General features: G+C 40.1%; 1 protein-coding gene across 1 annotated transcript in view; it reads right to left on the bottom strand.

The window, feature by feature from the left end:
• Window positions 1-2,708: 2,708 nt before the first annotated feature.
• CRB1 (crumbs cell polarity complex component 1) overlaps window positions 2,709-22,144 on the bottom strand; it is a 73,450-nt gene continuing 54,014 nt past the window's right edge. The window contains exon 12 of the mRNA XM_065670502.1: window positions 2,709-3,463. Within this exon, the coding sequence (XP_065526574.1) occupies window positions 3,248-3,463 (216 nt within the window). The 3' untranslated portion in view covers window positions 2,709-3,247. The remainder of the gene's footprint in view (window positions 3,464-22,144) is intronic.

Raw genomic sequence — 22,144 nt, forward strand, 5'->3', positions numbered from 1 at the left:
TTCTGTCTCCTTGACTTATCTTCTACAAACCACACTCATATTTCACTGTGAGATTTTCCCTTTGTTGTGCTTTTATGGGTGTCTTTTTAATTCTGTAGGAGCATATTCCTCCAGAGCTCACTTTGGTCTGTATGAAAACTCTTCAGGCTTTCATCTTCTCTGCCTCTTCCTTCCTCTGTACATGTTCCTGGGTATCTCGCTCAGCCCTATAGATTCTTTGTGACAGTACTTTCTTGCATATTTTATTGCCTCTCTACATATTGTTTTTCCACAGTCTCCACAATTTAATCCAGAAAGTTACATCAACAACTTCTTCTTGCTCTGTCTTCCACTGTGAACAATAACACTTTCCGTCAGGGCAGTTCTCCATGCAAATTGCCTCCATCTTTACCTCCTTGCTCACTTTTTTACTTTGAATCATATAACCTAGTTTGGAAGGGACCTGCTGATGTCATTTAGTCCAACCTCCCACTCAAAGAAGAGCGAACGTCAAAGTTACATCTTTATTATAACTATTCAACTATTTCTTTATTATAACCGTTCTGCTATTTCTGAAATGACCTGATTTCTAGTTTTCTTTCTCCATCTCTGCTATTCACTGAGATCTCTATCAATTTTATTTCTCCTTTTAGCCCACTGACTAGAAATCCAAGAACATAAAGCTGATGTGTGGAAGCATCTTTGCATCTGCTTTACATGTTCAACACTGCTTCTGCTGTTTGTGCCCAGTTCTTCTAGATTCTCAGTTTTTCAGAGCTGTCTGTTTCTCTCTGGCCCCAAGCTCTTCCCAGCCTGCAGCCTTAAAGCTCTTCTCCACTTACTGCTCTCCCTCTTCTTATCACAGGTTCCTATCTTTGCCTGCTTTGCTACTTCCTAGGCAGAGATGGCCTCACCTTTGTGTCTCTCCCAGCTTTTTTAGGGTGAGACTAAAGAAACCTAAGAATCTGCCAAATCATCCTGCTTCTCTTGTGGTCTCTCATTCTCACATTCTCTTCTTTCGGTGCCATTTGCTGAGTGTTTGCTGCCTCAAAACGTACACTCACTGAGTCAATTTCTTCTTTCTTCCAATATTTTCTCTTTCTAAAAATGACCACACTTAACAAACATTATGGTACACTTTATTATGCCTTAGCAGTGTCTCACAGGGCAGATGCTGGGCTAAACCAAGTTTCACTTAGGAGCTATGCAATCTGTAATGACATAATGCCATAGAATCACAGGCTGGTTTGGGTTAGAAGGGACCTTAAAGATCAGCCAGTTCCACCCTCTCTGCCACTGGCAGGGACACCTTCCACTAGACGATGTCTCCAAGGCCCATCCAACCTGGCCTTGAGCACTACCATGATTTGAAAAGATCTACCTTGAATCTCTGCTATCTCTTATCCTCCATCATATTTTGGTAACTTATTTTTCCACTGTTTCCTTAGTTGCCATTTGAACTCTCCAGATTTAGACTGCAGCTGTACAACGACAATTGCATTCAAGATAATAAGCTTTAGTAGTAAAGTTGTAAATTGGGCTAGAATAAAATCTGTTGTGCGTTTTCAATGTAACTACATTTTGTTCTTTTAGCTCAGCTTGAATCCTACCATCCACTCACATTTTCTGTTGTGCTTTGTTTTAAAAGATATTGGTGAAGACTGAAAAAAACCCAGAATGTGCTTGTGATCATAGTTACTGCTGATCATCTAATACAAAAACAAATGTGACATTGATCTTCAGTAATCCCTTAAGGGGTTCATTCAAAATGATTTATGAACTGATCATCAGTTAAAAAGATGAGTTAAACTCTTGAATACTGAGTGTACAAACTCTATTATGCAACTCCTGGAATAACCATCTGGGGTTTGATGCATATATCTGGGACGTTTCACAAAAGAAATGCCATCATAGACTTTCCACTCCACTGCTGCTTTACTGTGGGTTCAGTTTGTGTGGGAGCAATGTTTATGCTTTAATTTCTTGACTACATGTGAAAATCAAATGGATGAGTTACTGCTAAAATTTGCCTCTACATTTCAAAGAGCCCTGGGTGTATTTTTGGCACAACTTTTCCTACTACAAGTATGATCATTAAATCTCTAATATTTTGAAATGTCTATTTCACCACAAGATTTCTTCCAAACTTCTCCTGGTATTCCATTACATTTTATGTGTTTCTTTTTCAACAAACAGTTGCCATCCTTTTGCTGCTGAGGTTTATGAGGTAGTTAAATGGAATTATCCCTGTTTTAAACAAGGAAAATTGAGGCATAAAAATTTATTTGCCCATTATCATATGAGAAGTCTGAGCTCCAGGAGAAGCACCGAGCTGGTCATAATTATTTCAAAGTCAGTGTTTTACTTGTAAGCCATTTCTGCCTCTTTTCTGGTATTTTCCATGGGAAACCTTTCTGAGCATGCTTTTTGGCAGCCAGTGTAAATTTGCAACGTGAGAAGCAATAGTTTTCTAAAATGGACTGTCAGGGAATACTGTAGTAAGAAAACAGCAATAGTGTGGATGCACAGAATTCATTTAGGGTGTTTAGATTCCATGTCCCTTAAGAGATCAAATTGTGCCCACTGAATATTTTAGGACACAGACTTTTATACTCTGAGAAATATATGCTTTTGTGGGCACTGAAATTCTTTTCAGTAGAAGGTGGAAGGGCAGCGTGTAAAATAAGAGATCTGGAGGGAAGAAAACCAATTTAATTTGAAGCATTTATTTTGGGGAGTTTTTGCACAGCTTCCTTTTAATCCCTGATTAACAGATGAAAGTAGATATGCTAAGACAGAGCTCTAGTACTAAACCTTTGATAATAGAATTACAATGTCTTTATTGTACAGGCTCACTTGATTTGTCTGTATTGTCTTCTGCAGCAGTGATTCCTAGGCAGTCAAAGGACAGCACAAATGAGAAGCTGTTATTTGTGTTGCATCTAAGACAGGCACTTACATGTATCCCAGAAACCATTACTGTCTGTAATGCCTACTGCTGATGGTCAAAGCTGGAGTTTCCAGTGCAAATAAAAATTGTCCTTGGATGCATTGTCCAAAACCACGATAAGAAGGCATTGGTTCCCATAAATGCTATGAGAAATTTAATGTTATTGAACTTAAAATGAAAATACAGAAAATATCGAAAGCCCAGAGTCATTGTAATCTTTATAATGAGTATTCCTGGTACCAGACTGAAAATTAACATAGCTAACACATGTACACTGTCCACTTTCATCCATCTTCCAGGATGGAGGAGTGCTTGCTTCTAAATCAGTCTTTCCATCGGCGGTGGCTGCACCATGTTCCACATCTCTACCCGGGATCCCTCCTTCTCCTGCCGGCTGGGGCTGTAGGTCCCTTGAGTTGCCCGTTTATTGGCAGCAATGACTGAAACCACAACTGCCAAGAAGAGGATCAATAACAAGGCCAGCGTTACTGAGCCAATGGAGGTGAATATGTTCGAGATCAAGTCAGTTGTCAACTGGAAGGATTGAAATAATCGCAATGTAATTTCTGTCAAGAGAATACGCAGACACACTTGAGCTACCACAGGAGGAAAACAAAAACCATTCTATGGACAGGGCTTTGCATAGATGATCTACTGCCGAAGCACTGTTTATTGGTAGAGAAGTACATCACCCCCTGCAGATTCTGTTCTTTCGACTTTTCATAAAATTACACACATGGTGCTGTATATTTAATATACAAGGCAGAGCTGGATGAATTTCACACAATGACCCATTTAATTTGACAGCTTCCTTTCTGCTTGAAAATAACCTGTAAGTCTGTCTGTGGACTGTAATAGTAATTCAGCAATTACTTGTTTAATCACTTCAATAATAATTCATTTTCCCTGGTTTGGTTGGGAAAACATTATTGCTAGTGTTCACTACTGCGAGTTAAACATGAGCTGTTTCAACTAGATGTATATTCAGTCACATTTGTGTTTTTCTTGCTGGGGGAGTCAAGTTTATGTGAATACTTGGATACAGAAAATTTGTTTATTGTAAATAGTTTTGTAAAATGGACCATCTCTGCATCATTCCTGACAGTAAACTTTCCTACCAGCATGTTTGCATGAAATAAGTGTACAGAGGCTGCACACGAGTGCAACTGAAATCTATGCAGTGAGAAAGCAATCCATATATTTTCACAAATACATTTTAAAATATCCAGCTCTTCTTCTACATACAGGCTGTGCAGCTTCATCAGCAGAAACAGAAGCAGCACAGTACAGGATGAACGTAAGGATGCTCTGATGGTTTTTTCTGTTTTCATGTGGCAGTGGGAAATGTAATAATGTCAGGAGGCGCAATGCGCATAAACAAATCTGCCAGGTGAAAAGCTTTAGACCAGAGAAGCTTTATAGTCTGTAGATTAATGTTTTATACATATCTATATATGGGCTTTTATGTGTAAAACCTGCTTCTGGTAAGGTAAGGCAATGAAGTGATGTGCTTAGTGTGGAAAAGTGGTCACTATGGACAGAATGACCCTAGGAGGAATGGAACTTCTGGGCAGATTCTGCCATCCATCATCTTTTGATTTGTATTAACAGCGACAGCTGAACTGCCATAGATGGATGTGTGCTTGAGGCTGAACTTTCAAATCCCAAAGTTATTTAGAAATGGAAGACAGCAGGTCGAAGCCCATTTCCCAGTTAGATGCTTCATATTACGGGATACTTTAGTGACCTGCTTACTCATCACTTCTAAGGAAGTGCAATTCCAGTCCTGAGAATAATGATGGTTTTGCATTCAGCAGTGGATGTCCTGTAAGTGGATGCTATTGCTGTGCGTGCATTGCTTGGACTTATTCCTTTGCAGAACAACATGCCAGAAGGAAAATATTTAAACAATACTTCCTCTTTTTTAATCTCTCCACCTCCACGCTGATGTGAAAAGTCCTACTATAATATTAATAAGTTTGGCTCAGTGATTCTCTCTCAGGGATGCATGATCTGCTACGATATTTTCCTCTGTCCTGGGTAGCTAAATAGATGGTTTCTATGATTTGGATGAAGCCTTGTGTGGGATGGTTTAGTGTGAGGTGTCCCTGCCCATGGCAGGGGGGTTGGAACTAGATCATCTTGAGGTCCTTTCCAACCCTAACTATTCTATGATTCTATGATTTGAAAAACATTTTTCCAATAGAAGTCATTTCGTGCAGGTGACAGCCCACATGACTCCAGCCCCTCAAAAAGGTGGTATGAAACATGTTGGTCTATTAAATTGTATTGGATTGGGAAGGTCATTTCATCTTTAAATGATGCAGCAGATGTATCTGAGATGTTAGTTTTCCTCTGTACTGCACTAGACTATATGACCCTTGTTCCTCTTGTCTCAGAGAGACTGCAACTTTTTAATGGAATCTTTATTCTCAGAAGCTGTGTTTTATTGTCTGCTCTAGGAAACTGGGGACCAAGATAATCTAAGTTAACTCTCATTCAGGGTTTGAATGAGACATTTCTTTCATGAAAGAAATTCACTACCACAAGCAAATGGTAAAACCTGGTCTTTGACATGTGTAGTTTCTGAATGTATTCTCTTACTTTCCAGCCCATGCTCTTTCTATCCCTGTTGTAAGTCTGTCTGTATCTATGGAGACATTTTCATTTATGAGATCATTCAAAGTAATTTTATTACTTTAAGAAAAAAAATATGCAAAAGAAACAATGAGAGAAAACCTCTATAACTTGTTAAAATCCATTCACATTTCTAAACCTCATTCTCAAGTTAAACCAATCATAACAGGGCATTTTTTCATTCTGCACCAATTACTTATTACAGGAACCTTACCCATAGCAATCCACTACACATTTTGTTTCAATTAAATTTTTTTCTGTTTAATAACACTTAATTAATTGGATTTTGTTTGGTCAATCAGTGACTTGAACTTGAAAAAAATACTGAAAATCACCTGCATTGACTGTAGATGTGCTGGACAAAACACTTCCCATTAAGCCTGTATGTTAAAAGAAGGTATTCCACCAACTAAAATCCAGAGAGCTGTGGTTTTCACCATGACCAGATACAGAAGTTAATTCTATTTCTGTGTTTATGTTGCTTCTAATTTCTAACTCAAAAAAAAATGGCCTTTATGTCATCTTTTTTTGGGTGTATTCTATTGACACCCCCTTCCCCCCCACCCCCCCAAAATACCATTCAAGTGCTGTCCCCTGGTGTATCAGCTCACAGATCACTGCCTAAGTTTACACTATAGGTAGCCCCTTAAGCACTAACACTGACCTGATAACAAGAGTTGCCAGAAGGCTCTGCAGTCTGGTCCCATCAAAATCAACCACTTCTTTGGTAATGAATGGCTGAACAGTTACATTAACTCTGAAAATCATCTGGCTGGTCTGCAGAAATGCATCTGAAAAGTTCTGTCCCCAGTCATCTCAGTCCATTTATTGCAGTATTTGGTGGTGATGATGGACTGAAATGATTATAACTGACGATCCCGGAGAGAAAAAGCATTGAGAAGCATCTTTAGAAACATAGTGCTGCTGAGACAGCAGAACAAGAGGTTTTCTGTTACTGACCCTACTGTGTATTTTGCATAATGACGGGGAGTGGCCTTTTAAAAAGCAGCTTGAAAGTAGAAGTCCCGTATCGCTGCTTCAGACTCTTCTGGTAAGTCCTTGCCTGTTGCTTCCACCATAGATGGATCTAGGCTATGAACCTCTGCTGTTTCACAAAGCAGAGCCCCTCTGACCACCACGGGACTGCTCAGGTGTGTAGCTGCTTATCTCGGTGTTCACACCTATGTAGCAGATCACCCACAGCTGTGAGTCTATGGGTGTCCTAAGGCATGGGGTGTTGAGCCACACACAGCTGATATCTCTCTGATTAGGCTACAACACCACTTTTCAGTTTGATATCACACAGGCTGCTATTCCCTTCCCTATGTTAGCTTGTTAAGATCTGGTTATTGAATTGACTGCTTTTGGGACATGGCCACTTGAATATACATTTTTTTGGTGTGTTTATTACACAGCCCTGCAGAGTCCCATGTGGGAGGTGTTCTGTGACTTAGAGCTTCAAAAGCAGGAGGGGAAACTCTGGAAAGGAAAGGATAAAGCCAGGCAAACCTCACTCTGTCTCAGCACAAACAAAAAAAGCCACATGAAGGGAAATGTTACTGGTTTTTTTTTGTGAAAGACCTTTGTTGTTAGGGAAGCCTATGAGACCCACATGCACTGTGATAGCCTTTTAGAAGTAGTTCTTGCTAATGAATACTGCATGGTGATCACAGCTATTTCTGAAAGTTACTTAAGCACTGCTTATGAATAGCTAAATATACGTAGGGTAACTGAAGGAGGGTTAATTTACTGACTGGGCAATACTTTAGAGGTTTGCATTGCCCTTTGAGCAGGAGGTTGGACTGGGAGACCTCCTGAGGCCTCTTCCAACCTGAATTATCTTATGAACCTGTTTAAAAGTCGTGACAACCACTGTGGGAGTTCCCCTGCCCTTCAGATACAGCCGCTGCCAGTAAAAGCTCTATCCTTAATGGTAATGGATGCTGATGGCAAGATGATGTCATGTGCTATGGTAGTACCGATAAAACAAAGCCTGCTAACCCTAGAAAGCCAATCTGCTTCTCACTAAGATATTTTGTGTAGCATATTCTATTTATATGTCTTTGGATGTCAGCTGGAGCAAGGCAAATTTATTTTGGAAATATTGAGAAGAAAAAGGAAGAAAAAATATTCTTGAATTCAGTTTTCATGTAGTGATTGTTTAATCTAAAAGGAGAGGAAGAAATGCAGAAAAAAAACCTTGCCCTTAAGAAACAAATCTTTTGGCTTTTCACTGGTGGTTTCATTTCAAAGTTGATTAAGTTTTTAGGGTTTTAATATTATAAAATAAAAATGAATTAAAATGTTTAGATTAGAGAAAATAAATCATTGAATAGAATGAAACTTCATTGTAGGGCTGGGTTTTGCTTTTCATCTGGTTATTGAAATAGACTGGCTACTCTACCTTGTTTCCTTGATTTGCTTTGTAGATGAACTCTTTGGTTATTGAGGGCCCAGTTCACAAGTAGATAAATGCTCGGTAGCATTTATCAATCCAGCCTATGTATGCTTGTCTTTAAACAAGCCACTTTCTATGTGGTTATTTTTAAGAGGGGAGCATTAGGGATTTGCTATATATAAATGTTTCCATGTGTGTCAGATGTCAAAGGCAAGTGGAATAGCACACACGAGCCAGAAAAATACAGAGGGCCTTTTCCTCTTGTGTGTTTTACATCAACATGACTTAGCTGATCTAATCCAGCTTCATGTCAAATGGGAGATGAGAGTTATTGCCACAGACACCAAGGGCGGAGCCAGATCAGGGAGAGAGAAGATCAAGCCTCAGTGCCAGCGGGGAAATCACTGTAAGAGAAGTATCATGAGCTTCCTCAGAATGCTGCTACCCAGGCATGAGCTTTGCGTGGGAAAGTATGGCTTGGACAGAGGGTAAATGTCTTTGGGATGTGACAGGCATAGCGTGCTCTGAAAGCAGAAGTGTGCCTCTGTGGCTGGGCATTAAGAATTAATCAGCCTTCATTTCAGCACTCGCACAGTAATGCGCCTGATTCTGGATGCTTCGCGAGACAGAGATATCAACACAAGCTTTAAACCACAGGGATTGCCAAACCCCAGAGAATTCCCTTCTCTGCCACGTGTGGGGCTTTCTGGGACTTCTGCAGCTGCTCGTGTGCACTGGAGCTTTCACCGGCAAAGTGTCTGGATCCTGAGTTCCTGACACCACTCACAAGGTTATCACTTCATTCACAGTAAGAACATCTGATCCAAGCCATCCAGATTTACTGCCCCCAAATCAAAACCATTTGCTACAGTAATGAGGGACGATTGGCTTGAGTGGTCCTAATCCATGTCAGAATTGCTTTGAAAGGTTTGGGGGCATATAGGGATAATACTGAGCAGCTGAAGAAAAGCCATTAACTTGACTAAAAAGCCCATAGATGTGCCGAGTTTATTTCGCTGAGGATTTACAACCACCTTATCTGATTTTTTTGCTGTTGTTGTTAAAGGCTGAATTCAAATAAGAATCCCAGTAGTTCAAGAAGAAATCCAGTCAGTTATGCACAAATCTGTTACAACGAGATGCATTGATAACCCCAGCTTGTGGGACTACAGTTTATTTTCAACAGCAGTAAAGTGGTCATAAATCTATAGATTGACTTTACTCCAATAAAAGTACCTTATTTAAATGGCACATGAAGTACCTTTTTTTGCCTTCGCAAGCAAACACCTATTGCTCTCCCTCACATCATCTGTAAAAAGTAGCGGGTCTGCTTGTGCTAGACACCAGCCACCTTGTCCCAAAAGCTGTATTGACATAGCCACTGGGCTGCTGAGTTGAACCAATAGTCCATTTTGGACTCTTTTAAAGAGATCAGAGTCACGTCTGGCTGAGCAGAGGCCACTGGAAATTGCAAACTGTTTTGAAGATTCTATATGCATCACCTATTTTCCTTAACTGCTTTATCTTCTTTATGCTCTATCCCGCTTTCCTACTCTAGTTTTGCTTTCTTAATGGATAAGAACAAGACCAGTTTGTAGTAGGACCAGATTCAGACTTGGAGCCTTGAATACATGATGTAGATCTCTGTGGCCTAAAGCTGTGACTGCTTCCAGCAGCAATCAGACAGCTCATAGCTCCAGTTTAGGCTGTCCTGTAGCTGCCACATACTGGCTCTGGTGCCTTTTGTATGCCAGGTAACACCCCAAGGTAAGCATGACTACTTATCTCTCCACATCTTGGGAACTTCTCCCTCTGACACCATGCCCACTGTGAGGAGGCTCTCCTGTTGAACCTCACCTATCTCTGTAGTCCTCTGAAAGTCTATCCATCTATACTACATATAGAGCTGTAAATAATCCTGAGTTTTTGTCATTGCTGACGTCTGCAGGAAAAGACAATCCCATTGCTGGTCAGCCTGGATGAGACCATGAGTCCTGCACGTATCTTAATGGACATTGCTGAAGACAAAACTCAAGTGAGTACTTCTGATATGTGCAGAACTACTTTATATATATATACAGGCAGCTCACCTTGAAGAAGAATGATTGTAAGTAATCTTTCTTTTAGTTTCTCTGTTTTCTGGGGGATATTGTCTGAATGTTTGTTAAAATATCTCAGAAGAAATTACATTCTCTACCACCTCTGTTTAGTATACTTTTGATAAAATGCAGTTTGAATAATTTGTCTTAGCTGAAATGTGGCAGTTTGAGTGAATTTCTCCCTAGAAAATGTCAGCTTTTAGTTGTCTAACAGCTCTTGAAATCAAAGCACAAACGTAGAGAGAATAGTGTTAGCAGCTGTAATGATAAACTGATTATCTGGCTTGACAAATTATAGATCAGAAAAATGCAATCTTTACTATCAAACAGTACTGTGTCTCTGGTGTCCCATGAGAAAACGAAGAAGAAGGAGATGATTGAAGTCTATGATTTAGCTGGGCTTGCAAGAAAAACGCCTCATTAAGAAATTCTGACAGCCTCCCTCCTGACAAGTGAAGTCACAGCATGTGACACTACAGAAGTTAATGAGGAAGTTGGTTCTTAGAGTGGAGCGAGAAATTGGAGATTGGGGATGGACCTTTCTAAAGTGTTACAACTAAATTGTAAAGCAGACTTTGGATAAACAAGGGGTTTATTCACATTAGTCTTGGTCTTCCAGTCACATTAGTGTACACAAACCACCTCATCCCCACATTAGGCTGCAGGACAATTCCTGAATCAGTTGGAAACAGCTGTGTTTAAGTCAAACCAATTTGCCCCTCCTCAGTGCTAGTACTTGCAGTAATGCTTGTCTCAAGTGGCCTTCTGCTGACAATATTAGCCTTTTGGCTGAGCAGCTTTTCAAACTCAGAAGCTGGCTTTTAGGAATTAATCTTTAAAGAACAGGTTACATGTAGTAACTATAATCACTTTAACTACTTGTAGTGTTGATGTCTGGCATATTAACTGTTCAATGGAAGTGGTCCAACCATGAAAGCAGTGACACTTAGTAAGTCTGGGATTGTCTGTTTTAGGCAGAAGAAATAATAGTTTTGGGTTTGGTCACTGTAGTTTACGTTAGCTCAGCCAAAGACCAAAAAAGCCAGAAGTAAAGAAGTATCCCCCTAAAATCTCCAAATATTTTGCTGGATCAGTATCTCACAGGACAGACTATTAAATGCCTTTTCTCTTAGACAGCAAAGTGTTGGTTATACACAGAGAAGTGATTTGGCTGGCAGTCTGGGAGGTAAGCTCTGATGAAGCTGTGGGCTTTGAGAAGACTCCTCGATAGCATTTCTGCAGCAACTGCCAGTGTTAATTTTGTAAGTGTGCTCCAGCTCTTTTTAAGATCATCTTGGTGGTGTAGCACAGACCAAATGTGCTGCTCCAATGTGTTGTTATGAGATGCCTTTTAAAATTCTATCGACAGCCCCTGCTGTAGGAGCTCCACCATCTGCTGCAATCTGAAAGGATAAGAGGGAAAATCTATAGCTGGTGCAAATCCAGGCACACCATGCTGAAGAGGAGTTTGTCCCATAGCTGCTAAGTCTCAGACTAGACAAATGTTTTAGTAGAGGTGTCAGACTCCGGTGGAACATCCCTTTCCAGATTGGGGAATGCTTTGAGGTTTCATATAGAATTATTTTTTACACGGGTAACAGCACAGCGCATCAGATGCATGTAGCTGGCTTGAGTTCATTGAATCCCTATAGCAGCCACAGTAGAAATGACTCCTGAAGAGGGATCTGGAAGAATACTCAGTAGTGGCCTTTTGAAGAAGACTGCTTCTGTTGCCATGGGAGAGTGAAGTGGATGCAAGGGGGGCAGTAGGTTAAACCCAAAAGCAGAAGAAGAATAGGAGAAGGTGCTACAGTGATGAAGAAGAAAGCAGGACATTTCCTGAAGAAAACAGGTGAAGAGAGAATCAGTAGATTTCAGAGTGAAATAGTTAAAGTGATGAGAAAGAAGAATGAATGTCAAAGCTGCTTTCTTCATTGATTTCATAGGTGTTGAGTAGACCAGCTTGTGAAGGGTGATGTTACTACATTCAAGATAGCGCAGATGGGAATTACAGCATTTAGATAAGAGAACAGGGCAGGAAATTATAATGTAAGCTATCAACAGCTATGTCAAGGATGAAAGTTCTTATTTTCTGAAAATCAGCTTCTGATTTTCTGAATTTTGCAATCTCTCAGTCTAGACTTACCCACCCCCCACCCCCAATATAGAAAAAGCATAGAAGAGAGAAACTTTGCTGAGGTATTCGCAATCTGGAAGCATAAATCCTGTCTAAGTGAGTATCTGCACGTTGTTCCTCCTCACTAATGTTTCTACGAACAGTTTTCACTAGGCATGATTTGCCTGTTTTCTGCATTATTAATTTCTATTAACTTTAACGGAGTTGCACAATTTGTATTGTGGGCACAGAACAGATTGCTCAAAACTCCACCGTCCAGCACACAACAGCTGAAGTTAAAGATCTCTTCCTTAATTAGTGATCATAGTGATAGATGTCCTTTTATTTCTGTGATCAGACAATTGAGAACAGCAGAAAGTACCCATTGAAGACGAGCATCACAGCCTCCTTCTGTGGGCTCTGGTCCCTGACTGTGGCAATGTGATGCAGGGTCATCTATCTCCCCAGATCCTGGGTCTCTCTGAGAATTGGTGCAATCTGTGCTGAAACCGTCAGTGTTGCCTCTTCCTACTGTGGGAATAAGAAACTGTTCTGCCCAGTGGTGCTTAATACATGCATCAGAGGCGGACAGTATAGCAAAGACAGTGCTATGATTTGAGTTGGATTTTGTAACTGCCAGGAACTTTCCATTTCTACTTCTCTGATAATAAACTATGTCTACAATGTCAAAATTGTTCCATGAAATACTTCCCCCTATTTGGTGTTAACCTCCAGCAAAACAGGCATGTGTTGCTACCTAGCATTAATATTGTGCTGTCAAGTGGTGATGAAGTAAGTAGCTATTTGACTGTTTCACACTGTCAGACAGCAAGGTATCAAGTCAACAGCTAGCCTTTGTTGGGTGCAGCACTTCGATTGCAGCCATCTCATGCTTCCAACTGTAAATATTAATGGTATAAGGTAGACCTTTATTGGCTACATAATGCTTGCCTTAGCACACTACATGACACTGTTGCACTACTTAGCTAATTATATTCCTTGAGAAAAATTTTGAGTATGGTTTTATCCTGCTGGCTTTTTTTCTAGTAGGAAGTTGATTAGAGACAGCAAACTTCATTGCATTTTAGCTTCAGGAAAGACAATGGAAGAGATGCATGCATGGAAATTATAAATGGAAAAAACCCGTATAAATGTCTATGACAATAATTACTCCTTGAAACCCTGTTTTAATCTTGATTTAAATCTTTGATTTGTTGGTGGAGTTATTTTTTGTTGTGGCTTTTTTAAAGACGCATGGTTATGCCTCTACCTGTGAACAGAGATTATTGGACCAAGCACTGCACAGCTAATAAAGCATCTAGTCGTGGTATTACTATTGCTGGCATTCAAAAGGTTTGCAGCTGAACGTGATCTGGATGAAGCCAACTCTGATAATTGTTTTTTGGATGTGTGCTGAAGATGCAAGTGGTTTATGACATCTCTTTCTGTGTTATAGCCAGTGTTATAGCCAGCACAGTACATGAGAAAATGGTCTCTAAAAATGTGTCAGATATTCACCTTAATTTTCTACTCCATGCTTTTGCCTTACTGCCACCTAAAGATGACTAAGAGAAAATACATTGTACTTCAGACAGGAGAGATTTACTCTAACATGCTAGGAAGTAATGGCAGCCTTACCAATGCTTTTCTTTTAAGATTTTCGACACTTCCAGAAGATTTTCTAGATCATACTTCTTCAAGAGAGGAAAAAACATGTCTGCTATCTCAGCTCACTGAATTTATGTCTGGTCCTTCGAGGCAAAGCGTATTAACTGTGAGTATAACTCGTCCCTGTTTCTAGACAGATGATTAATTTAGATCTTGGGGCTTCTCAATACAGGCTGAAAGTAGCAGTTTCTACAGTGCATTGAGTCAGGTCAAAATTCACCTTCATCTGCAGGTGTAAGCTATTTCTAATACATCTCCCTGTTGATTCTCAAATACCAGTGCTGTCCTGTCTTGAACAGGCAGGTAACCATGAAATCAAGCAAGTTACATGTAATTTTGGAAGACGTGTCTAACATTAACATTTTCTTCTGGAAGTATTCTTCTTCTTTCATCAGTGGTTTTGGGTGAGGATAAAAATGTGATCATGAGCTAGGAAATTTCAACCCAAAACTTTCTCAAGGCAGAGTATGTTTTTTTAGGGTTCTGGTTCCAGGCCAGTTACACCCCAACCAGTCTGTGCATCAGGCCTGAGTGCTTCTCTAGGGGAGAAGGTAGCTGAGTACTGAAGGGAAACATCATGTTGTGCAAAGCGTTTGACACTGTCCCACACGACATCCTTCTCTCTAAATTGGAGAGATATCAATTTGATGGATGGACCACTCGGTGGATAAAGAACTGGCTGGACGGCCACACACAAAGAGTTGTGGTCAATGGCTCGATGTCCGGCTGGAGACCGGTAACGAGTGGTGTCCCTCAGGGATCGGTGTTGGGACCGGTCTTGTTTAACATCTTCGTCGCTGACATGGACAGTGGGATTGAGTGTGCCCTCAGCAAGTTTGCCGTTGACACCAAGCTGTGTGGTCCAGTTGATATGCTGGAGGGAAGGGATGCCATCCAGAGGGGCCTTGAAATGCTTGTGAGGTGGGCTGATGCCAACCTTATGAAGTTCAACCACGACAAGTGCAAGGTCCTACAACTGGGTCGGAGCAATCCCAGGCACAGCTACAGACTGAGCAAAGAAGAGATTCAGAGCAGCCCTGCAGAGAAGGACTTGGGGGTGCTGGTCGATGGGAAAATGAACATGAGCCGGCTTCAGTGTGCGCTCGCAGCCCAGAAAGCCAACCGTATCCTGGGCTGCATCAAAAGGAGCGTGACCAGCAGGTCGAAGGAGGTGATCCTGCCCCTCTACTCTGCTCTTGTGAGACCTCACCTGGAGTATTGTGTGCAGTTCTGGTGTCCTCAACATAAAAAGGACATGGAACTGTTGGAAGAAGTCCAGAGGAGGGCCACGAGGATGATCAGGGGACTGGAGCACCTCCCGTGTGAAGACAGGCTGAGGAAGTTGGGGCTGTTCAGCCTGGAGAAGAGAAGGCTGCGTGGAGACCTCATAGCAGCCTTCCAGTATCTGAAGGGGGCCTATAGGGATGCTGGGGAGGGACTCTTTGTCAGGGACTGTAGTGACAGGACAAGGGGTAATGGGTTAAAACTTAAACAGGGGAAGTTTAAATTGGATATAAGGAGGAAATTCTTTCCTGTTAGGGTGGTGAGACACTGGAATCAGTTGCCCAGGGAGGTTGTGAGTGCTCCATCCCTGGCGGAGTTCAAGGCCAGGTTGGATGAAGCCTTGTGTGGGATGGTTTAGTGTGAGGTGTCCCTGTCCATGGCAGGGGGGTTGGAACTAGATGATTTTGAGGTCCTTTCCAACCCTAACTATTCTATGATTCTATGATTCTATGTTTGATTAATGGAAACAATAAAAGAAGATAGGACCAAATGGAATTTTCCATGAGACACAGCACAGTGTCTTGTGTGACTCTCACAGTCAATATGCTGCATCAGTTCACAAAATGGTAGGCTTTGGGATAAAAAGAAGATATCAATTACATTACCATATGAACTCTGTGGAGGAAATGTACATGGCCGTTTCATCACAAACAGTTACTACTTGGAGAAAAGGGAACAGAGGGTCCCTCAGGTCTAAGAGTAGTGCAGCATGAGTGTTACCAGTGCTGCACCACACACAGATGGAAATACTTCCATTTATTTCTATAATGGATTAATTAGAGCCCAAACTATTTCTGTGCTTGAGAATCTCCAAAATCCCTACCCTACCATTTCACAGGGTCCACCAACAACCACAGTTTTCTGCAGTGGTGCAAAACCTGCTCCTACTAAGTAATTACAAAGGTTTGTGAAGCTGCTGATTCTCCTTTCCACTGCATTACAGCAGTATCACCTTTTTTATTTTGCTGCTCTTATTCCTCTTGAAAAGTGAGTCATCTGTTCTACCAAAGAGTGCTTGAATAAATTTAAGGACTGTTGTGTTTGCTGTACAGCTGTGTTGGTACAAAGTTCAGACATTTGTGTAATAAGCTCTGCCTTTCATTTGAATGGCTCTCTGTATCAGAACAGATAAGTATTCCTGATCTTTTGAATCCAAAATATTTTTCACATCCTCAGGAACAGGAATCTTTTTATTGCTTTTTTAGTGGAAAAATATTCTATAAGCCTAGTAAGGTGTACCATTTTTTTCAAGAGTTATTAGGAATGGGAATTTCATAACAAGAACTGAAAAATGCTCTTACACAAGAATGCACTTTACAAGAAGAGTTCATCAGGAGATGCATAGGCAGATTTACATGCCAGCCTTATTTTACTTGGAAAAATCATAATTTCATGGACCTTTGATAGTAATCTTAAGCATATAATTAGTTTCCAAGACATCAAGCCTACAAGATGCATTTGTTATCCTGAGCTAAGATGTCAATACCCTTAAGGAGTTACGGCACTATCGCTGTCTAAGTAAAGTAGTGGTTGGAATTGAGGACCATGGTTTCCATCCAGGCCTGAATAAATGTGGGTAGATTTGCTGAAGTGCTTAATCTGTAGTACCTGGGAAATCTCCTTAATTCCCCTTTATGTGGCATCCTTTATATGTATATAAACTTATCTAAGGTGTGGGTAACTTTTGGTCTTTCTCATTGTAATGGTGGTGAATGAGCTTCCTTTGAAGCCACCTGGTTCCTAATCTGGCAGTAAATTTCATGTAAAGCCTCGCAACCATGTTTCAGTTCTGTCAATTTTGGTGAAGAGGATAAACACTGAATCCCAAGAGATTGCTGCCACCATTCACCCAGTGTAAGTTACCTTTTCCATCATAAACTCCTTAACTTCTGCTCAGTTTCTTTTTCTCTCTGTAAGCACTCAAGTGAAAGACCAGACTAATTTTCAGCTTGAAAGTGAGGCTGTAATTCTGTTTCCTTTAGAAGCTTTTTGTCAGTTAAGCTATTTAGGATTTATGGAATTGAACCAGATTTATGGTCTCATTTCCATCAATGTTTGGCCATGTTGTCCAGCAAACAGAGCATCTTACTGGGTAAAAGTGGAAGCCGATAGGTGACCAATGCCTGCTGTTGGGGTACCACTGTTGTTCTGCTATTTTCTAGATAAATATCCATATTTTTGTAAAAAAAAAAAAGTTAAAAAAAATAGCACTGAACACAATCATTTCCATGTCATTTCCATTTTCAGTAGAGACACCAATATACAAAAAAAAAGAAAGGCTTTTTGATACTTGCAGAAAAATAATTTTCTCACCAATTGTATTCTAAGAAACAAAGCAAATGGAACATGCCAAGTTTCAGCATTAGATCATAGCAATATCTAGAAATACCAGAATTATCAAAATGCTCATTCATGTTTGGATAGTTGTTAGTATGAGATGAGAGTCACACTTTATTGCTATACAGATGGAAGACAGAAGTATTTGTTCCTGCTCCTTACAGAAAAGTAAATGTGAAGTATTATTTCTATATTTGAGTTAATTGTTCTAAAACAACTTCCAGAATACCTTCTTTCAGTGCTGCATTTTTTGAAGATAGAAAAAATAGATAAAAGAGAAAAGAATATGAACTCTCATGAACGATATGAGAAAAAGATGTAAAATTTAGTATCTGAACAATACAGGCATAGAGTGCATGAATGTGTTATAAAGCGAGCAATGACTGAAGTAAATGCCCATGTGATGCGAATGTGAGTCTACAGGGAAAACATCAAAAGGTGAGAAAAAGGAAAACAATGCCATTGTAACATAAAAGATGGTGTATAGACAAAATGTGTTAGCCTGAATACGAAATGTGTTATGCGAATACCGTATTTGAGCTGATTCCTATAGTGCAGAGTGTTATGCTGTCATATGTCATCTGGGCTCCCTTTTCTGCTTATATTTACCATGCACATTAAATATTCAACTGCTTTTCATTGATGCATGCAGTAATGCTGGCCTTGTGAGGAGCTTTATTGTATTTCCCAGCTTAGACACATCAGATAACCTTATTGTCTTTGCATCCTAATGTTTTTGTACCTTATGTTGTGACACATATTAAATATGTTTCTTGCAATATCCTTTTAGAAGTTTTAGTTAAATCCTGTGTTTTGAGTATAGACTAATAGAAAATAGCAAAGGATATTAAGGGGCTGCTCTGCTCTGAAAAACAACTGTAAAAATGGCATTGTGACATTTCCAATGACTTCCAGAACAGAGCTGCTCATTTTGCAGATCTAAAGATGTTTCCTCTTACCCCACATTTGACCTGGCACAGCAATAAAGCTGGGTTCTCTGGCTCCTACCATCAGCACTAATGATTCTGCCTTGATGGGTGATCTACAGCCATGTGAATGAATGAAAATGTGTAAATCCTAGCTTTTTCCCTGCTCAGGCTGACCCTGATAGTCTATTAAAAATAGTAAAAACTTACTTCAGTCAATGAAATAACATTATTTTCATAACCTTTATCAGACTGTAATAAGTTTACCTATGCTGTGCAGTCCTTTTCTCTAAACAGTTGACATGATGAGGGTTTTCTCAAAGTAAGATACTACAGACAGTAAGTCAGAAAAAAAGGGGAAAACCCTTTATGCTTCCAGCAGCAGCCTTACAGAATGTAGCTTATGTAAGACCAGACTGCTTATTGTCTACTGGAGAAGACAGAAGTCACAGTAGATACAAATGTGCTCACTTACTAAGACATCAGTCTGATGCTCGCAATGGCTTGACCTGATCTTTCTGCCTGGAGTCATGGGTTGTTCAGCCACACCATGAGGCAACCTCCATGTACGGCAAGACCCTCTCTGTTCACTCTCTGCAGGTTATGACAGCTGGGATAAGCTTTGAAGTGACCCAGGGCACCTGCAGCTCCTCAGCTGGTGCTGTAGAGGAGCAGTAGGTGAGTTGCTTGTCTGAAAATCAGGATGGTAGCGCTCCTCAGTTTCAGTTAACTTACCCAGCTTTACTTCTGATGGCAGCTGAATATTATTGACTTAGAGTTGTCGACATTGAGCATTCAAGCTTAGGCTAAGAAGAAAAAATTTTATATTACCTTAAAATAACTATATTTATGTTTGAAAATATCCTTTTTTTTTTTTTTTTTTTTAATCTGTATTGTATTTCTTCACTTCTGTGGCTCTTAAATTCTCCTCCATGCTTGGGAGGGCTAGCAACTTATTTGCTTTCATGCAGTCTGAAATCTTTGTGTTGGAGCAGAAGCACCAGCCATCCAGGGGCTGAATTGTTTGTTCAAATTGAAGGTATTGACAATACTGCTACCCTAGTTCCACAAGTGAACACAATCTGAAGTATGAAAGTGTCCTAACCATTTGCGATAAGAAAGAGCATAAACTCAGGACAAGGAAAAATCTATACTGATGACAAAGAGAACAAAGCTCTTTCACAAAGCACTTCCCATTACAAGAGTGTGAACTTTGCGATTTTTTGTTCCTGTGTCCTGCATTTGAAGAAGTAGAATGCCAATGCTATCTCTTGCACTCCAACTCCTCATATTTGAGAAGTTTTCAGAGGAAAGGTGGAGGTGAAACTTTAGGTTTTTTCTTTTCAAATAATATCCTAAAACTCTTCTAAACTGTTTTGAAACCTCAAGACTCAAACTGATGAGAGTACTGGCTGAGGACTAGCGCAGTGTGAAAGCTAACCTGCCTGGCTATGTTTGCCGTTACATTGCTCTGTAGGTCTTGGAAATAAGATGTTTTTTGTATTTCTGTGTGTAATGGCAAGATAAACAGGAGCAAGACAATAGGGTAAAGCCACAGCGAGACTGAGCAAAAATGATGTAGTTGTTATATTCCTGATGACCATATCTTTTAGTCAAATGATAATTATCCATTAATAGCCTCATAAGTATGAATATGTAAATAGCTGTGGAATGCATAATTCATGAATCACCAGGCATTAATTATTGTAATTAAGTATCGTTTGCTACATTCATATTACTAACCCTTGCAGTTAATGAATACATTAGCTAATCACTGTAGAGCAGATTCAATCAAAATTCTATGTCTGTGCTAAGGAAGCCTGAGAGAGTTTTATTCAATTTAGTTTCAATATTGAACATATCTTACATGCTTATCAGTGTATTTTTAATGACATTAAATGTGAATCATAACCTCCAGTGCATGATGCTTGTCCTTGCGCCCAGGAGAATGGAATGGTACCAGCTGGAAGAGGATATGAAAGCAACAATGGTGCACATCAGAGCACATAGGAGTAGCTCTCTCAAGTAAAGCTTTAATTCTGGCACATTAAATCTACCACCACTTTCAAGTTTCATGTATATTCATGTGAACAATAGGAGAGGGTTTGCTTTGTGAGGATGTGCTGCCCCAAAGGTGTAGCTGATGAGAATGTTGAAGAAACAATATCAAAGTACAGACTGAGCTGTTTGCCATTCGGTGCAGGTATGTGTCTGCCTTTTGCTAGCACAAGCAGAACACAGAGCTAGCAGGATGTGCTCCTGGGTCTAATGGAGCCTCAGGGCACTCCTGAAACACAAAATGAACAACCAAACTCTTCTTTTTTCCTTCATGCTCTAGAGATCTGTTTCAGGTTACGGTAATCTAGGAAACTCAGACGGAAGACTTGGTGGAGGGGTTTTGTTAACTTTTAGGTTTTATTCTTAGAACCAGGCTTTGTGGTTCTTGAAGTAGAACAGTCTTCCTGGTTTTGGGGAGGATCACCAACTGAAGTTATAATTATGAAAGTTCAAGTGCTAAAAGTTAATAGATAAAAGTGAAGTGCCCTCTTGGCTGAATGTCTGACTGTGTCCTGGTTTCAGCTGGGATAGACTTATTTTTCCCCCTAGAAGCTGGTACAGAGCTGTGTTTGGCTTTAGAATGAGAGTAACACACTAATGTTTTAGTTGTTGCTATGTAGCACTTAGCCTTTTCAATCTCTCATGCTCTGCCAATGAAGAGGGGCAGAGACAGGACACCTGACCCAAACTAGCCGAAGCGGTATTCCCAGGAAAAATATTTGCAATGAAAGAACAAAACTTGATTTCATCAATGCCAGTTTGAAGCAGATTTTTTCCTAAATTTAGTTTTACCAGCATACTGTAGTCACACTCACTGAGTAAATTGAGTATTGGATCTAGTTTCTTAAAGTTAAATGTTCTGAGGGCAAGAGAATACGAATAAGCATACAACGTGAAGGCTATTTTCAAATTCAGAAGCACCTTGTTTCTTTGTAGTTAAAATAGTGATAGGATACTGCTGGGAGAGTATGAATTGTATTAGAGCATCTGCAGAGCAGACTCAGTCAGAGCTTGATTTTTAAGGGTCAGAAGTAGGAACTGTGGTCAACAAAGCAAATCTCTCATTCTCTGTATATATTGCCTCAGCGAAATACCTTGCATATGTTTTCCAATCACATTGAAGAATACACTTTCATTTATCCCACAGCTGATGCAAATCCCTTTTATCTTCTCTTCCAGTACTTCCATCACTGCTGTCTTTCCCCTCTGTTCAGATATCTTAACTCTGCCTCAAGCCCTAACACTGTTACTTCTCATTACTGGTATTTCTGAATGACAGTCTGAAAAATGACTTGAATCTTAGTATCAAAATATAGACCAATCCATTACAGATAATATCAGTATTCATCATCACAAGCCATATCTCCAGAACTTGGTGCCTTGCTTGTTTGTTTTCTTTCATTTGCATGTCTTCTATCCTTCTAATTCTGAGCATTCATCTGACATTTGTTCGTTTAATTTTTAACCTTTTAAACTAGAAATATCAGGTCCGTTCTCCACTGGGTATATTGGAAGACCTGTGCGTGGGACAGGTCCAACCTATGGACTATGATAGCTCAATGGAAAGGGATGACCCATCAATATGCCATCAGAGACCTTGTAACATTTAAGTTTTCCAAGTATTAACAGTGCGCTAGGAGGAACTGAGTAATAAGAGTAACTTTAAGCCATGTGGATAAAACCCTTCCCTCT

The sequence above is a fragment of the Lathamus discolor genome, chromosome 3 (assembly GCF_037157495.1).
Source record: "Lathamus discolor isolate bLatDis1 chromosome 3, bLatDis1.hap1, whole genome shotgun sequence".
Lineage (NCBI taxonomy): Eukaryota > Metazoa > Chordata > Aves > Psittaciformes > Psittacidae > Lathamus > Lathamus discolor.